Source organism: Corythoichthys intestinalis, chromosome 17 (assembly GCF_030265065.1).
Source record: "Corythoichthys intestinalis isolate RoL2023-P3 chromosome 17, ASM3026506v1, whole genome shotgun sequence".
Classification (NCBI taxonomy): Eukaryota; Metazoa; Chordata; class Actinopteri; order Syngnathiformes; family Syngnathidae; genus Corythoichthys; species Corythoichthys intestinalis.
The window spans coordinates 37,847,305-37,866,262 of NC_080411.1; the positions used below are offsets into that span (position 1 = coordinate 37,847,305).

Sequence of the window (18,958 nt, forward strand, 5' to 3'; positions counted from 1 at the left end):
TTTCAAATCCGCACCAGTTTGGTTTATCTAAGCCACCATAATTTCCTCTGCGTTTCCTCTTTCTCCCACGAGAGCACGCCATCATAAACAACAAGAAAAACAACAACCATGGCTACCTGCAATTCTGCTACTTTTGCCGTTGCCAGGAACTCACCGCTGTTCCAGCGATAGAGTCTGGCGACCGTTCTGCGGATCAAATTTCCAGGGCGGAGCAAGCCACAGCAAACATACAGCAGAGTGGCTCAATCATCCAAGGGCGTAGGTTTGCATAGGGACAGTAGGGACAAAACACTACCAACTTTTCAGGATGCTCAACCAACTTTTAAGCAACCTTATTTACGTTATATAATGACTTCAGTTATATGTCATTTAGATTGTCATCCAATATGTTTTAATTGCTGTAATGTAATTGACCCCACCAATATTAAGCAAATTATTTTCATTATGTTCAGACTTACTTACTTACGTTTCACTTGCTGAATGTGCCAGTCCACCCCCCCCCCCCGAAACGCTTATTTGATTGGCTGATGACGTGACCCCCTCCCCCCAACAAACACACACACACGTTTTTTTCCCCCAGCCAGTAGCAGCCACTGTAAGACATGTAAAAAGACATCAATGTTGTGGAAGTGGGGAACACACCACTAATTTTGCTACTGAAAGTCTGATCTGCATCAGAGTTAGCATAACATTAAACTGTTTGAACTTGCTAACCTGCAAAACTCGAGTAGGAAGCTGCTTAGAGATAAGGGTCCTCCTGTATGTGTTTTCTACTGTTAACATTAAATTAACTGAAAAAGTTAATTTTCCCCAATTTTACTTTTTATTTTATTTATGTAGTCTTAAAGCAGCCCAAAGGAGCTTTAATTTTTTGGTTGAGTTTGGCTGTGCTTATGGACAAAAGCAGTAGTGTTTTATGAAGGACAGCTCCAATTTTATTTATTTATTTTGTTATTCCCTGACCAAGAAGTTTTTTCAGTTATATTTAATTTCTTTTTTTAGACATTGTTGAGTGGGCTTAAGACAAATGTTTATTTTTCTTAAATTCCTGGATCGTTAAGAGATAATTAACTAGCTGTATTTATTTTGTAGGTTCGTATAATTTAATCTATGTTCAAATAATGCAATTTAAATTTGCTCTTAAAATCCGGACATTTTTTGGAGAAGTTTTCAAAATGTTTCTTTAGTAGTTTTAGAACACAAAGGTTTGAACTGAACAGTGTAGCCTTAACCAATACACATAAAAGTTATTATAAATCAATACAGGTTTATTTTGCATTGATCATTATGAATGTCCCGTCCCCAGCAAAAAGCGTACATGCAGGTTATGCTGTTATATCGTCCCTACCAATGTTCAGACCAAACCTACGCCCTTGCAATCAGCGACGGGCAGACGTGATGTTGTTAAAGCGACAAGAAACTGTAGCGCTTCGAAATAAACATATGAGGAGAGCGGAGAATGGAGAAGTTTATTCAACATGGCTAGCGCGAGACAGACTGTTGGTTTTAGCGACTCGATGTGTTTTTGGTCATTTAAAACTGAATTTACCACGGATTGTGACATATTCTCGGCTCTATCGTTCCCCATGTGTGTTGTTGTGGAGACGACTTCCGACACGCAAGAGTGACGTTGCTCGTTAAGAACACGTCACGCAAATAAACAAATCTGATTGCACGAATGATTTCGTTCAGGCTCGAGAGGCCAATAAGGAGCTGGATCCCAGACTGTTCTCACGGTGTTTAAAAACACAGGGAGAACAGTTTGGCCGTGCCAGGCAACTTTTGCCCAGCCAACTTCGGATTGAAATTGCATAATACTACTTTAACTTGCTTTAAGTAATGTCGTATATGTAGAAGGATTGCAGTGGATTCTCAAATAAAACATGCAGCCTTAAAACACTTCCTCATTTACCTTGTCTGTACACTTTTATGTACAACACAACGACAGACAGTAATATAACACCACGTCTGGGTGAGTGTATATTGCACTATACTGTGGGGCAAATTAGTATTTAGTCAACCACTAACTGTGCAAGTTCTCCCACTTGAAAATATTAGAGAGGCCTATAATTGTCAATATGGATAAACCTCAACCATGAGAGACAGAATGTGGAAAAAAAACAGAAAATCACATTGTTTGATTTTTAAAGAATTTATTTGCAAAACATGGTGGAAAAAAAGTATTTGGTCTATACCAAAAGTTCATCTCAATACTTTGTTATGTACCCTTTGTTGGCAATAAGGGAGGCCAAACGTTTTCTGTAACTATTCACAAGCTTTTCACATACTGTTGCTGGTATTTTGGCCCATTCCTCCATGTAGATCTCCTCTAGAGCAGTAATGTTTTGGGGCTGTCATTGGGCAACACGGACTTTCAACTCCCTCCACAAATTTTCTATGGGGTGGAAATCTGGAGCCTAGCTAGGCCACTCCAGGACCTTGAAATGCTTCTTACGAAGCCCCTCCTTTGTTGCCTTGGCTGTGTGTTTGGGATCATTGTCACGCTGAAAGACCCAGCCACATCTCATCTTCAATGCCCTTGATGATGGAAGGAGATTTTCACTCAAAATCTCTCGATACATGGCCCCATTCATTCTTCCCTTTTCACAGATCAGTCGTCCTGGTCCCTTTGCAGAAAAACAGCCCCAAAGCATGATGTTTCCACCCCCATGCTTCACAGTGCGTATGGTGTTCTTCGGATGCAATTCAGTATTCTTTCTCCTCCAAACACGAGAACCTGTGTTTCTACCAAAAAGTTGTATTTTGGTTTCATCTGACCATAACACATTCTCCCAGTCCTCTTCTGGATCGTCCAAATGCTCTCTAGTGTACCGCAGAAGGGCCTGGACGTGTACTTTCATCAGCAGGGGGACACGTCTGGCAGTGCAGGATTTGAGTCCCTTGCGGTGCATTGTGTTACTGATAGTAGCCTTTGTTACTGTGGTCCCAGCTCTCTGTAGGTCATTCACTAGTTCCCCCCGTGTGGTTCTGGGATTTTTGCTCACCGTTCTTGTTCTCACTTTGACGCCACGGGGTGAGATCTTGCATGGAGCCCCAGATCGAGGGAGATTATCAGTGGTCTTGTATGTCTTCCATTTTCTAATAATTTCTCCCACAGTTGATTTCTTTACACCTAGCGTTTTACCTATTGCAGATTCAGTCTTCCCAGCCTGGTGCAGGTCTACAATTTTGTCTCTGGTGTCCTTCGACAGCTCTTTGGTCTGGGCCATAGTGGAGTTTGGAGTGTGACTGACTGAGATTGTGGACAGGTGTCTTTTATACCGATAATGAGTTAAAACAGGTGCCACTAATACAGGTAACGAGTGGAGCCTCGTTAGAAGAAGTTAGACCTATTTGACAGCCAGAAATCTTGCTTGTTTGTAGGTGACCAAATACTTATTTTCCACTCTAATTTGGAAATAAATTCTTTAAAAATCAAACAATGTGATTTTCTGTTTTTTTTTTTTCACATTCTGTCTCTCATGGTTGAGGTTTACCCATGTTGACAATTACAGGCCTCTCTAATCTTTTAAAGTGGGAGAACTTGCACAATTAGGGGTTGACTAAATACTTATTTGCCCCACTGTACAAGTATAAAACTATATGCATCTGTGTGTGTTTGTGTCTGTCTGTCCGGGTGTGTGGGTGTGTGTCTCTCTTCTCTCTGTCTCGTTTTCCCATCGACATTACTGCTACTAAATTACAGTAACTAAAAGCGTGTCATTTTGTTTTTTGTATTAATACAATAAGATATTTTGGTCATATTTGGATCTACATTTGAAAATTGAATCTAGGTGCACCTTGTTCATTGGCCCATTAATGTGTTCGGCCTGACGTCTTGACGACGTAAAGATGAGGTGCTCATAATCATTCTATTCGTTACCTTCACTGGGGTGCATATTTCTGTTAGTTTAGACAAGGTGATTGCCGCCTTGCATATTGTTATTATTCAGTGACAGTTTTGCACTATTCATTAATTTATGTAAGTAAGACCAGAGAGAAATATGACAGCACCCTGAGCCTGGCTGCCTACCTACTTCACTTAACTGACTTGATTGACTTGTTGGCTAGCTGGTTGCCAGACTGACTTGCTGTCAGACTTTTTTGGTTTACAGACTACCTTTTCTCATGTTTGATTTTGTTTCAAATGGTATCTGCACTTTCTTCTTTCATTGTCGCTTTAACTATGAACAGAGCTGGAGTCTGTTGTATAAATAAAATTCTCTTAATCCCAAGGGGTTCTTCTATGTGTATGAACAGAGTTAAATTAACCGGCACTTTCAGTTCTAATAAAGAAAAAATAAATTTAAATAGAGATTCTGAATACTCTATTTGTCATTATTTTTATTTTGCTCAGAAATTATAATCAATTTCAGGAAATCGGATTCGAGAGAAAATAATCAGAATTTTCTTGGTATGCAAAATCAAACAGCCCTAATACAAACCTGGTTAAATGGCTTCCGCACTTATGGAAATAAATGTCTTAACTTAAAGTTGAGGGCACCTTTAAATCAAAGGATTGGTTCGTTTTGTATCTCTGATTAGCATGACAGAAAATCAGTAGAATTATTGATAACATTTTATAAAAACAATCCGTTATATTTAGTCAAAACATCATTAGTGAACTGTTACCAAATTATATATCATCGACTTGTTAAGAGTTTGTCAACAGTTTGCTGTGATGTATGGATGGTAAACCTTCTGCGGAGTGTCCAATTGCCTTTTTGCGAACATTAAACGAGCAACAATGTTTTTTTAGACAGCAGTGGCTTCCTCCGTTGAGTCCTCCCATGAACACCATTCTTGGCCATAGTGTTAACATATAGTGGCTGTGTGCACAGACATATTGGACTGTGTCAGTGTCAGCCCTATTTTCGTATGCTTATTGAATCTAGGCAAAGTGCTTTTAAACCAGCTTTTGGACTGGTTTGCTCCCAATTGACAGGTTTAATAATAATAATAATAATAATAATAATAGTACATTTTATTTGAAGGCACCTTTCTGGCACTCGAGGTCGCCGTGCACTCATTTAAAAAAAACATTTGAACGAATGAAAGTAAGTAAAAATAATCAAGTATAGAACGTTTAGGGGAAATTTAAAATACTAAAGAGGTGCAAAAAAAAAAAAAAAAAAAAATCTAATACATAAAAAAATAAGTAGCAGAAAACTAAAACACAAAGAAATTAGAGATGATTATGGACAGGTGAGTGAACAGGTGAGGTTTGAGTTTGGATTGAAAAAGGGGGAACTAATAATCGATTTCTTTTAACTGCTAGTCCTCGATCTGATGGGAGGAGAAATTGGTCTGCTCAGTGGAAGGTGGACTCACACTTAATATGTGGGAATACAACAGACCAATGGGCAGCAAGGTCTCAAATTTTCACCTGTTTTTAATTTTGAAGAATTTTAAAGAGGAATTTGCGAAATTATGAGCTTGCTAGCTTAGATATATCGGTTTAGAATTGGGGGGGGGCTTTTATTATCTAATTCCGAAGGGTTTGGTGAATCCACATGTGAAACTTGTGGGGTTCGGTACCTTTAGCAAGGTTAAGAACCACTGCTCTAGGTTTTTTTTTTTTTTCACCTCTCTGAGTATTCTGCGCTGAACTCTTGGCGTCATCTTTGGTGGACAGCCACTCCTTGGGAGAGAAGCAACAGTGCCAAACTCTCTCGATTTGTAGACAACTTCTCTGACTGTCGATTGATGAACATCCATACTCTTAGAGATAGTTTTGTATCCTTTCCCAGCTTTATATAAATCAACAATTCTTGATCGCAGGTCTTCATGCAGCTCTTTTGACCGAGCTATGATGCCTATCAGACAATGCTTCTCATCGAGACAATTCTTACTTAGCCCCCCCCACCCCCCACCCCCCCGTCGTTGTTTGCATGCTATCCTCATTAAAATATGAAAACCTATAAATGTTTGGGTGTTTTTAGTTAAAGCAGACACTGTTTTATTCATCTGTGTGATTTTGACATAGAGCTGATCACATTTGATGGTGATTTTATGCAGAAATGTGAGAAATTCCAAAAAGTTCAAATACTTTTTCATACCACTGTAGCATTTATTCCTCATTTACAATCAAGAAATGAGAAGGACTGTAGTTGCAACTTTAGAATAACGTCCCAATAACATAAATAAACGATCAACTGATACTTGAGAAATCATTCGTTAGTCATTTACTAGTAGCTTGTTTATGGTATATGACTAATTCATAAGGTGTAGGTATAGATCATTGATATACAGCTTACAAGACATTTATTACTAATTAACCATCAGTTTATTTATGATATATTAACTATCTATAAGGCATCATTATAAATTATGAACAAACTGTTAGCAAACACTTAACAAATCAATAAATCATTAACAGTTTACTAATTAACAGTAACTAGGTATAATGGATAGTTATTATAAACTGTTACCGAATTATCATGCTGTAACTTTTTTTTTTTTTTTTCTTGGTCAAAGGGGACTTCTCATACATTGAAGGCAGCTCTGGCTGGACAGACACAAGTATTGGCGCTCAAGGTTGGGTGCTTCACCAAAATTCCACAGCAAACGGTATAGACTGACAGACTTAACAGATCTGAATGCGGAAATAACTCTAATTTAAACATGTTTATTTTACCTCAGAAGAGTATTTCTATGTGGAGGAGGCCCCCGGCCAGCAACTAACAGAGGCGCAGATGCGGACCCCTCTCTTGGGCCCCTCTGGACCGTCTTGTACCTTACAATTTGATTTTGCACTCACCGGAAATCCGGCTCACATTGGTACTCTTCATCATTTTATTGTACTGTATCACATCATTTATTCCTCACGATACTTGGATATACTTTAATGAAAGTATTATATCTGCAGGTGATCTATCAATCAGGGTGATAGACAGCAAGTTAGGCGTGTTGCCTAAATTGTGGGAGTTCAGTGGAAAGACTGAAATAGGGGAAGATGAGTGGCAACATGCTGAAGTAGCAATCGGAGCCAGGAATCATCGTTTTCAGGTAAATATTTGTTCCAAGATTTCAATTAACTAGTAATTAAACTAGATACATTTCTCACGAAAGGTTAGAGATTTAAAGCTTTTTTTGGTCAAATTTAATGATAAATCCTAGACTTCATAATATATTGACGGGAAACGGGGCGCGTGGCCGATTAACAGGGGGCCTATCTCCGTCAAAGCTGACCGAGTGGAAACACAAAGAGCTTTTTCCATTGAAAATTCTTGTGAATAAATGCTTAAATCCTTAAATTTTTTATGGATATGGACGTAAAACAGTCTCGATTCTTGGTTAAAAGAAAAGAAAAAAAAAAAATAATAATAATGCGAATTATGACGCCAATGCCGTAGCGGTTAATTTCACAAATCACTCCTGAGACAATCCTTCCTGTTTGTGTGCGGTACAGCTTTCGTAGTCTTTCAACCTAAATCCGGCATTGGATCGCTGCTTGTGTTAGAGAGAATAACTGCAACCGACTTCAACTGACTAAAGCGGAGTATGGGACGACCCCTTACTTAAAGGCGTAGCGCAGTCTCTGGGGAATGTGTCCCGTCAATATCATTATGATGTCTATGGAAAAATCGAAACTGCACTTATACATGTGCAACTATTGACCGTTTCCCATGATTTTCAGAGTGTCTGCACGTTATTTGTGTTGATGACATTTGCTTCTGTATTCTACAGTGTTTTTTGACTATTTATTCTCTAAGCATTTTGTGAATGTGCTTTTAACAGTGCTATATAAATTTATAGTAGTAATAATTGGTTCTGGGTCAAATTATGTTTCAAACTATAATCATGCATTTAGCTGCATACTAACATAAGCCACTGTTGAGCCTCTTAAACCATTCATGTCAATAAATACTTTGTCATTAGCCTCGCTAAAGCCACTAATTATTTCCTCTTTTCTCCCTCAGTTGGCATTGGAATCTCATGCGGTGAAACTGTTCCCTTCAGTCAAAATTAAAGTAACAAATATTCATTTCACTGGATGCCATGTTCACTATTATCCATCTTTTACAGGTACACTGTACCTCGTTTCATTGAAAGAGCTAACCAAAATGGTTCAGAACACATTTGCCTTAATTAGCTTTGTTTTGCATGCTTATTGGGCAGAGCCATCATGTAACTTTGAGGATGGGCTGTGTGGGTGGCACCAGGACAACAGTGACAACTTTGACTGGACTCTTCTTAATGGGATGGACCACACCATCGGGTTTGGTACGGGATACACTTGCAAGGGTCACCCTTCCTGAGCAGACATTTGGACAGTCCTGCTTAACCTTATACTAGTATATTTTTATTTTTAGTTCTTTAAAAAAAAAAAAAAAAAATTACCAAGGCAAAGGTGGAATAAACCCCTTATACGGTCTAGTGGTATACTGTATAATTATAAGGGATGTCCCGATCACATATTTTAGCACCTGAGTCATCTGTTTTTGAGAATCTGCCAGTACATAGTCGCGATCAGATACCAGAAAAAAAAAAGTAAAAAAAAAAGTTTTAAACTAGGGCTGTCAAACGATTAACATTTTTAATCGAGTTAATTATAGCTTAAAAATGTATTTAATCGTAATTATTCGCAATTCAAACCATCTATAAAATATGCCATATTTTTCTGTAAATTATTGTTGGAATGGAAAGGTAAGACACAAGACGAATATATACATTCAACATACAGTACATAAGTACTGTATTTGTTTATTATAACAATAAATCAACAAGATGGCATTGACATTAACATTCTGTTAAAGCAATCCAGCGATAGAAAGACTTGTAGTTCTTAAAAGATAAATGTTAGTACAAGTTATAGACATTTTATATTAAAACCCCCTTAATGTTTTCGTTTTAATAAAATTTGTAAAATTTTTAATAAAAAAAATAAACTAGTAGCCCGCCATTGTTGATGTCAATAATTACACAATGCTCATGGGTGCTGAAGCCCATAAAATCAGTCCCACCCAAGCGCCAGCAGAGGGTGACAAAACTCCCAAAAAAAACACAAGTAACAAGTGGACATTGCACTGTGCTGTCATTTTAATCTGTTTGAGCAGGGCATGTGCGTTAATTGCGTCAAATATTTTAACGTGATTAATTTAAAAAATTAATTACCGCCCATTAATGCGATAATTTTGACAGCCCTATTTTAAACATGTTACCGTCCCACCATGCCACCTTCATAATGTGAATTATTTTAAAGCAAGAATAACATGCTAAATAAAATGCTTGTCTTTAGTAAATGCTTCATTGAGTGACTCCACTCAAATCCGCTGCTGAGAACAGCCGCTCACTTACACACACACAATGAGTTGCCAAAGCACACTACCGCTAGTGTTTCACAAGCTAAACGATGACTGACGCATTCTGCACCTTCGAAGGTAGCGCTTCCAATTACATCCTTAATAATTATAATGATAATATTCGTAAAATATGTGTGTACAAGGCTAAAAAGTTGCACTAATGCCAATTAAAGCAAAAATATGGAAAGAAATATTAACTGTTTTCCGTCATCCTTCTTGAATCTCTAGGTAAAAGTCTTGTAGTGGACATGTGGAATTCTTCACTGCGTGGTGCAGTTGGACGTTTACTCTCATCACCACTATTACCAGGTCATACGGGTCTCTGCCTGACTTTCTTCTACAAAATCTACGGGCCAAACACAGGTACGGTGCACAGCCAAACAAACAGACCATCACACCTACTACAAAAAAAGCATTCACTATAAAAACCCTCACACTCACCCAAAATTTCACACACATAAAACAAACAAAAAATACAAACTATGAAATGATGTCTATTTCAGGAATGCTGAATGTGAAGTTATTTGATAAACACGGTTATCAGAATTTGCTGTGGACACGAGGTGGAGCTCATGGCAACACATGGCATGAAGCTCAGTGCCCAGTTCCACACCAGCTCACAACATATCAGGTATTCTAGAACATCTTGATGGCATGGAATTATCACTTTCCCATTTATCTCACTTGCTTTAATATTTACACCTCCCACAGCTGATGTTTGAGGCTGTACGCTCCGGTTTTGATGGGCAGGTGGCCATTGATGATGTGTCACTAGTGGCCCGTCCTTGTTCAGTGCCTAGGTTCTGTTCCTTTGAAGGTCAGCAGTGTGGCTATAGAAGCTCTGGTGAGGCTTATTGGGTCCGCAGAAACGGTCACACTGCAAGAAAGACGGGACCCAAAACGGATCACACTCTGGGGACAGGACAGGGTAATGAGCATTAGCAAAATTTGCAAAATACACACACATTTCTTAAATAACAGTGGTACCTCGACAAATGTACGATTGCATCGACATGCAATCCTTTCGACATCCGTCGTAAAATTTGACTCGTCAATTGTCCCCACATATGACGACATGCTCAAAATACAACGATTTATGACAGCGCAAGTTCATTATTTTGGCGCAAAACTGACCCATGGCGAATGTTCTTGTGAGAGAAATCAACGTGGGTCCCAAGAAGGTTATTGCAGGTGGTGAAAAAAGGAAAACAGTGACGCTTACGATTAGGAGTGCACGATATCAATTTTATAAAACCGATACCGATATCGATAGCTTCCTGCTCCTTAAGGCCGATACCGATACGATAACCGATAATATATATATATATATATATATATATATATATGTATATATATGTATATATCTGTGTATATATATATTTATAATTTTTCAATGTACAGTATATTCAATGTATATAGAGTTTTTGAACACCTGTAGGTCAAAAATACTAATGTTTGATTCAGCTTAGAATTGCCTTTGACCGAACCAGAATTTTATGATGACATGAACATTATTATAATAACCAAAACAAACACAAGAAGTTTTGAGTTCAAATAAAGTGTCCATATTATTTTTTTCAAATAAATATAATTTGAGTTAATCACAATCAATCTGTCAATATTATTGACGATGTGTTCCCCTGAACAATGAGCACTGACATAAAACAAACATAAACCCAACAGGTAATGTGATTTGTCAGCAGATAAAACATTTGGTGCAACAGGAGAGGAGATTTTTGTCGTCTTGGTCCATGAAACAACTTTCTTAAAATGGAAATTACAGAACAGCAAGCCTATCAATAACCAAAAGACCTCTCAATAACTTGCAAACATAACACTGTAAAATGCAAACATTTGCTAATTGGCATAGTAAGGTTTCTAAATTAGTGAAGGAAAAATACGGCCTCTAAAACAGTAACAAAACTTTGCATATTGGCAAAACAGGAGTTGAAACAAACACACACATCCTAATCTGACACCATGCCAAAAATATTATGATTAGGCCCGATAATACAGTATATATTGTTATCGGATTTATTGGGATGACGTCATAATTTCTATTATCGGACCGATAATTATCGGACCGATAATTATCGTGCATCTCTACTTACGATTGAAATCAAGAAGGAAATGATAGAAAAATATGAGCGTGGTGTGTGTGTGAGTGAACTGGCTAGACAACGCAGCTTACCACTTCCCCAGACTTACAAACACATCCACTGTCTCCTCCCTCCGTTCACCAGTAAGTTAAGGTGACAATAAAACCGCTTTTGGTATTTCATATTTTTTCATAACTTAGTTGTTTTACATGTGTCTTATTTAATGCATTTGTTAAATTAGATGGAACACGCCTCACCGTATCCACATGCACCCGCCTTCTCCTCCCACCTCTGCTCGCCAGTCTCTATAAGTTAAGATGACAATAAAAATGTTTTATTATTTTTTTAAATGTACATTTATTATCATTATTATTATTATTTGTATTTATAATTCATTTATTTTGCTATGTGTAGATGCTATTAGTAATTGTAACTGCAGTATTTATTAAGGATTTAGCGTAGGTTTTTGTGCAGTGGAACAAATTAATCTCAATGTATTGTTATGGGAAAATCCCGCTCGACATACGACCATTTCGACTTACAAACCAGGTTCTGGAACAAGTTAGATTTGTATGTAGAGGTACCATTGTATATCAACACTCGGGTTTTATTTTAATCAGGTATTAAGCAATTTTTTTTTTTAAATTGTGATTATAGTTTGCAGTGATGTTGAACTGCCAAGAGATGTTTCAAAATATATTTTGGTTGCTCACTTTGCCCCACGGAAAAGAGTCAGATTACACCATGTAATATATATTTTGTTCCATGGTTCTGAGTAGTATTTCCTAGTTTGTTGCGTCACATTGACATACTGTTGTACTCTCTAATGCTTTATATATACAGTCATGGACGAAATGATTGGTTACCCTGGAATTTTCCAGAAAATACAGCATTTTCTCAAAGAAATTAATGTAATTACAAACGTTTTCAGGATGAAAGTGTTTATTTCCTGGATGTGCTTTGGAAGACAAAAAAAAGCTGATTTAAAAGGTCAAAATTGACACAAACTTAGAAAAAAAACTCAAAAAATAGGCTGGACAAAATTGTTGGCCCCCTTACCTCAATATTTGGTTGCGCATCGTTTGCAATCGCTTCCTATAACCATCAACAAGTTTCGTGCACCTTTCAGCTGGAATTTTGGACCACTCTTCTTCTGCAAACTGTTCCAGTCAAACCTGTTCCTGTCAGGTTTGAAGGGTGCCTTCTTGCAACTGCAATTTTGAGAGCTCTCCATAGTGTTCAATATGATTTAGATCCGGACTCATTGATGGATACCTCAGAATTCTCCATCGCTTTGTTTACAACCATTTCTTGGTGCTATTTGAGGTATGTTTTGGGTCATTGTCCTGTTGGAATACCCACGACCAAGAAGGCACCCTTCAAATCTGGACCTGGAACAGTTCGTAAGGGAAGATTGGTCCAAAATTCCATCTGAGAGGTGCACAAAACTTGTTGATGGTTGTAGGAAGTGATTGCTGTCTGTTATTTCTTTTAAAGGATGCGCAACCAAATATTGAGTTGACTGTGCCAACAATTTTGTCCAACCCATTTTTTGTATTCTGTGTAAAATTGTCTACATTTTGGCTTTTCTCTTTAGCTTTGTGTTTTTCCAATACAAATCCAAAAAATAAACACATACTGAAAACATTTGTAATTGTGTTGTCTGGGAGAGACTGTGTATGTACCCGTATTTTTCGGACTATAAGTCACACCTGAGTATAAGTCGCACAACCAATAAAATGCCCAACGAAGAGGAAAAAAAAATGTAAGTCGCACAGAGTATAAGTCGTATTTTGGGGGGAAATTTACTTGATAAGTCCAACACATAGAACAGATATGTCATCTTGAAAGGCAATTTTGAAATAAAAATACAATAGAGAACAACATGCTGAATAAGTGTACAGTATGATAATGTTACATGATGCATGAACAACGAAAAGCAAACGTGGCCGGAGTGTCAACAAAACATAGCTATTAAGAGTTATTCAGATAACTATAACATAAAGAACATGCTAACAAGTTTACCAAACCATCAGTGTCACTCCATACACCAAATAACATATGAAATGATATAATAATGTGCTAATAATTTCATACATACACTGTAAAAAATTTCAGCGTAAAATAACAGTAAAGAGCTGGCAGCAGGGTTGCCATTTATAGACTTCTTCTACAGTCTTGGTAATGTAAAAATGTTTCACAGTAATAGTCCGTAATCCAGAAAAACTGTTGATTCCTGTATTTATAGAAAACACAGTATAAGTCCGTCAGCAGGATTGCCATTACCAGACTGTTATTCTACAGTCTTGGTAATGTAAAAATATTTAATAGTCTGTAATCCAGGAAAAACTATATTCCTGTATCGCCAGAATTCACAGTAAAGAGCAGGCAACTGAGGAGCTGCAGTATGCTGCATTTTTAACGATATACTGTGTTTTAACTATTATTTGGGAAAATGACTTTACAGTCCATGAATGCATATATTTCCGTCTAGTACAGAAAAAAATGCGGGTGTCAGGTTCGAAACAGATCAGGTTTTATTTCATCGTGTTGGCAGGCAGTGAAAACTGACAGGAACTAGAGAGATTGTGCAGCCGGGTCGTGTAGGTCAGGCTGGAGATCTGGCGTAATCGGGTCAAGCAGGACAGGCTGGGTCAGAAGTGGTGATCGGTCAAGGACAAACGACGAGCAGGAGTGTGCTGAATCGTTGAAGAACTGATACCGAATTTGGGAGGCCGTGCTTTTCTTTTTATTTGAGCAATGTGGAAACCTTTCTCCATTAGGTGAAAACCTTCAATAAATACAAAAAGAAAATGTCAACAGTTGCATTTGACTAAACAATTCAACATTAACATTGAATCTCTAGCACTTAAACTACAACTACTTTAGAACAGTCAATTAACTCTTTAAATTGCACAGTCAATAACCAATTTCAAATTACAGTGTTTAAATCTCTCATTTTTAAATATTTAAACTTCTATACCATAAAAGGACAAATTCATTAAATTACATTGTTTTAATTAACACAGCAACAAACAGTGAAAGCTAGAATACATTAAATGTCAATGTCAGTGTCTCAAATCCCAAATTACCCCTAAAATATATACTACAATTGCCCAAACATTTCCACCGGTGAGTCAAGCCATGTGGTAATGGCCGCTAGTGATGGGTCCGTGAGACCTCATGAAGCGTGTCGACACAGTGACACACTGTGTTGACACAGTGTGGATACTGTGTCATTGAATACTGACACCTGCTGGACATAAAAAATCCCTACAGGCAACCCACTTGACAGACTGACACTGAATTGATGACATAGCATGTAAAATCAAATAATTTAAGTCTTTGCATTCATATTGCATTATTCCATATCTTTAAATTATGTGAACATATATTATAATGTGAAAATGTAAGTAATAATGAATGGGTGAATGAGGAATGCCTGTGGACTTTTTGTTCTGATAAAATTTTATTCAAAAACATAGTTTTTTTTTTTTAATGTTTAAAATTTAGTTGGTTACCTTTTTAAAATCAAACAAGCCTGCTGTGGACAACACACTCGCATGGAACCAATGATGCCAGCATGCACAAGAATTTCCAGTTGAAAGAGGTTTGGATAAGATGTCCATTGGCTCAGTTGGGCTTCGGTTCATGTTCAACTCAGCCATGCATCGTTGCACTTTTGCAATTTCATCTACAGTTGCATTGCCTTCTTGACTCCCCACTTCGTCATCTAAGTGCTACCATAACCCACCAGAAAGAAATTGAAGTGGACAAAAAATAAATTATAGCTTAATTACAGATTTCTAATAAATTACCAAAAAAGTGACTGTGGGAAAGTAAAGGAATGGCTCTATACCTGTGTTTATTTTGGGATTATCAGAAACTTCATTCTCATGCTTGGGCCAGTAATGCTTCAGCATTGAGGAGGTGGCAACTGTTTGTATATGGCAGGTTAGTCATATACAAAGTACAAATGCAACATTTCACCTGCAAAAAAAAAATAACTTTAATAGTAAAACCGAAAATTTTGGTCTTGCGCTGCGATACGTTCTGACCAGGACTCAAACCCGCGCGCACTACGCGTCGGGGACGAGTGGCGTTCGCTCTGACCACTAAGCTAACATGTCAAATGCAGGTAAAGGTGTAGGCAAGGCTCCACAAATGACGGACCCGCGTGTACCTGTCACACTAATAAACTCAGATTTACATTAAAATTAATTGTATTTTGAATGGAAGATGACAACTGCATTTTCCCTGTCTTACGTCCATTTCCACAGCATGTAGACAACGAGGAAGTAACCGTGAGATGTGGATTGTTTCAGCAGCTCCATCGCGTTGACAGACGCGCTTCCTTTTGAAGCAGTTTGCCGCGTCATGACTGTGTCGACACAGTTCAATGAATTCATGCATCGGTCACGTGATTTTCTTGTAGCGATACGCGCACCGATGCAGGGGTTGCTCCATGAGCTCGGCGCGCGCGCCGGCGCATTAGTATCACTGGACCCATCACTAATGGCCGCTGCTGGCACATTTAATCTTTTAATTCTGCTGCTTACCGGCTGCCTCTCTGGTTATCTTTTGCCAACGTCTCCAGCTGCACAGGACGGCAAGTTTCAATAGCCAAACCAGGGTGCCATCTTCCTTTCCTGCTTTTATAGCTCTGGGTTGCTTATGGGTTGATTGGCCAATCTCTTCCAGCTGTGCATCGTTTACATAGTGCTTGCATGCCGGTGATTTTCCAGTTCACGCCCTGGTTGTCTGCTCAATGCTTTTTTGTTGATGTTTATCAGGGTTTGATTTTACAATGGTTGAAAAATAATTGTCCATGTTGTTCTTCAATATGAAGAAGTAAGAGTTTGTAAAAAAAAAAAAAAAATTGAAGCAAAAAAGCACCTGTCTAATTTACTCCAAATGTAAACATTGGTCACATGTGTGACGTGGGGACAAAGTTTGTCGCAGCCAGTGACGTTTCCACAGTAATTCACCGCCATACCACTAGATTGGTGTGGCTTTGTCTTTGTATGGTTTTGGGGGATTCTTGTTGAATTCCTTTAATTTTCCACCGGTCATTGACAGCAATGGCAATGGAGATGGAACGTGTGCATTTGCAGCTGCAGCTAATTAATATTAAACAACAAATGTTGTCAATACAAATGTTGAAGCGTAGGCGACACAGAAGTCGTTAGCGAATGTTTGAAAAGGGTGTTGTTGTTGTGCTGAACCGGAAACAATGTTCTGAGCGGATCAATCACAGTCCTTCAACGTTCACGTCACGCGCGTTGATGTGATGTGTAGTCAGGACTTTTTAGAGGTGCACATCAGGCTATGGGGTAGGGTCGTAATCGGGTCTGCGTTAATGGCGTAGGTCTGCCACCACCGCTACGCAGAAGCATAAATCAGCCTTCAGGGTGATGGAATGCTACAATTTTTGGAGAAGGGCCAGTTTAGATCAGAGTGGGGATACAACAAGAAACATAACATGAGTAGAATAGAATGGAGGCGACGTCAAATAATACAATAATATAGCGTATAGGCCAACCAAACATCCAGTCTGGTGTTTGCGTCGATGTGATTGTGTTGTAGTCTGAGGCTCAACACCCATACATCATCCGGTACAGCTAACGCTAATGCATTTAGCTAACATTTGCAACCTCAAAATTTAAAACTACTAACAATCAAAACATAAACATAATAAATTTATTAAATAAATATTCATATAAATAGAGAAATAATTCAAAATAAATGTTATCGTATTGTAACTCCACTGTTGGATACATATGAGACACTTTTATTTATTTCCCCCAAAAATTCTCTCAGCTGCATCTTTTGCAAAACAATAGAAAACTGCCCTCTACTGGCACTCCAGAGGAATTAACATCAATATTTTATATCGCTATCCAGCATCCTCAGAACTTTAGTTTAATATAAAACATTTTAGGTAATATGAGTAAGACTTCATTAACTTACCGTTTATAAATTGGTACACATAAATCCCAATATAAGTTGAACAACAAGCAATGAAGAGCAGCAAATGTCATCTAAAGTCATCCTCTGAAGAATCTCCAACATCCAAATTATGGGTAATTAGGTCCTCCAGGATTTGATGGCAAATTATTTGCGGTGTCTAGTTATTTTAATTTCAATTGGCAAAAAACATAGTCTATATTGCCACAATGCTCCAAATTTCCAGTCTAAACTCAGTTTCCAAAAAATACGGTAGTGTCATGTAATTGAAACATTAACATACCGTTTACAGCATTTGTCTGTTACTTTAATGCTGGTAACCCACAATGCATTGCTAACTACCCACAATGCATTGCTAACTACAGTAATAAACTGTTGAACATAAAAACGGTATTTTAGTGTTCAAAATTGGCCGTAAATTTACAGCAATTTTTTACAGTGTAGGGTTATATATACATAGGGTTTTGCTGTTTCAAAATTTTTTTTTTTTTTTTTAATGCCCTCCTGTTCAAAATTTTTCTTCCCCCAGAAAATCTTAAAATCTCAATTTTCTTACCTTCCTATTGCAATTTAATTACCTTCGTTTTATGGCAGAGCTGAAACAAAAGCGGAAGAAAAGCTTAAAATCTCAATTTTTAAAACCCTAACTGGAGGTGAGAGCACGCGAGAGAACAATTAAAGACGCCATGATTTTAACAAGATATTATTGCATACTTAACTGGTTTCGATCCGAAAACTCCATGTAGCACGGGTCATCGAATGTCAAGACGCAGATGTGAATGGCCGCAGCCGGATTTTGGGGGGACTTTTTGGGTGAAACATGGTCATATAACAAGGGTCGCAATGCAGAAATCGCAGACATCGAGGCGTGGTTGAGATTTTCTTTTTCATGTATTTATCCTTTTAAATGTATTTTTCTTTTTCTTTTTTGGATCGATTATTTATCATGTAAAAATATTTGGGAAAATGCAACGGTAACAAAAAAAATACAATGAAGCGATAATCATGAGGTAGATATCCGTGACTTTTTTACAAGCGGCATTTTTTTCATTGTGACGTAATTTGTTTAAAAATTTAAAATATGCGTTTAAGTCATTTTTTTTTAAGTGTTTTTTTTTTTTTTTTTAAACGAAATATTAAACATCAATTAATGATTCTAAGGTGAATATGACCGATATTTTGTATAATAAATATAATTACTGACCTTTTTATGGCTAGTTTGAGACAAAAGCAGTTGCGCGACATCTGTAAACAGGGGTTTCCATGGTAAAACGGACAAATTAAAAATAGTTCGGGGGCATTATGCGCCATGAATCTGCTATGGCAGCATATAGACATATTGTTCTGTCAAACACAACAGTTCTTTTGGCTTAAAATACAGCAGTTTCTTTTAAAGAGGAGTGCAAGAGCAGAAACAGCTTTTTCAGTCTTGTCTGTGTTTTCCGCCAAATATATACAGTGGTAACTCTACATGCGAAGTTAATTCGTTACAGGACCTTGTTTGTAAATCGAAATGGTCGTATGTCGAGCAGGATTTTCCCATAAGAATAGATTAAAATTCCATTAATTTGTTCCACAGCCAAAAAC

The 18,958-nt window shown here is 37.6% G+C and overlaps 1 protein-coding gene across 1 annotated transcript in view; it reads left to right on the plus strand.

Annotated features, from left to right (window-relative positions):
* mamdc4 (MAM domain containing 4) overlaps positions 1 to 18,958 on the plus strand; it is a 51,481-nt gene that overhangs the window by 21,688 nt on the left and 10,835 nt on the right. Inside the window, exons 12-19 of the mRNA XM_057818338.1 lie at positions 6,478 to 6,570; positions 6,643 to 6,780; positions 6,869 to 7,008; positions 7,923 to 8,028; positions 8,122 to 8,226; positions 9,534 to 9,668; positions 9,809 to 9,936; positions 10,017 to 10,233. Coding sequence (XP_057674321.1) covers positions 6,478 to 6,570; positions 6,643 to 6,780; positions 6,869 to 7,008; positions 7,923 to 8,028; positions 8,122 to 8,226; positions 9,534 to 9,668; positions 9,809 to 9,936; positions 10,017 to 10,233 — 1,062 coding nt within the window. The remainder of the gene's footprint in view (positions 1 to 6,477; positions 6,571 to 6,642; positions 6,781 to 6,868; positions 7,009 to 7,922; positions 8,029 to 8,121; positions 8,227 to 9,533; positions 9,669 to 9,808; positions 9,937 to 10,016; positions 10,234 to 18,958) is intronic.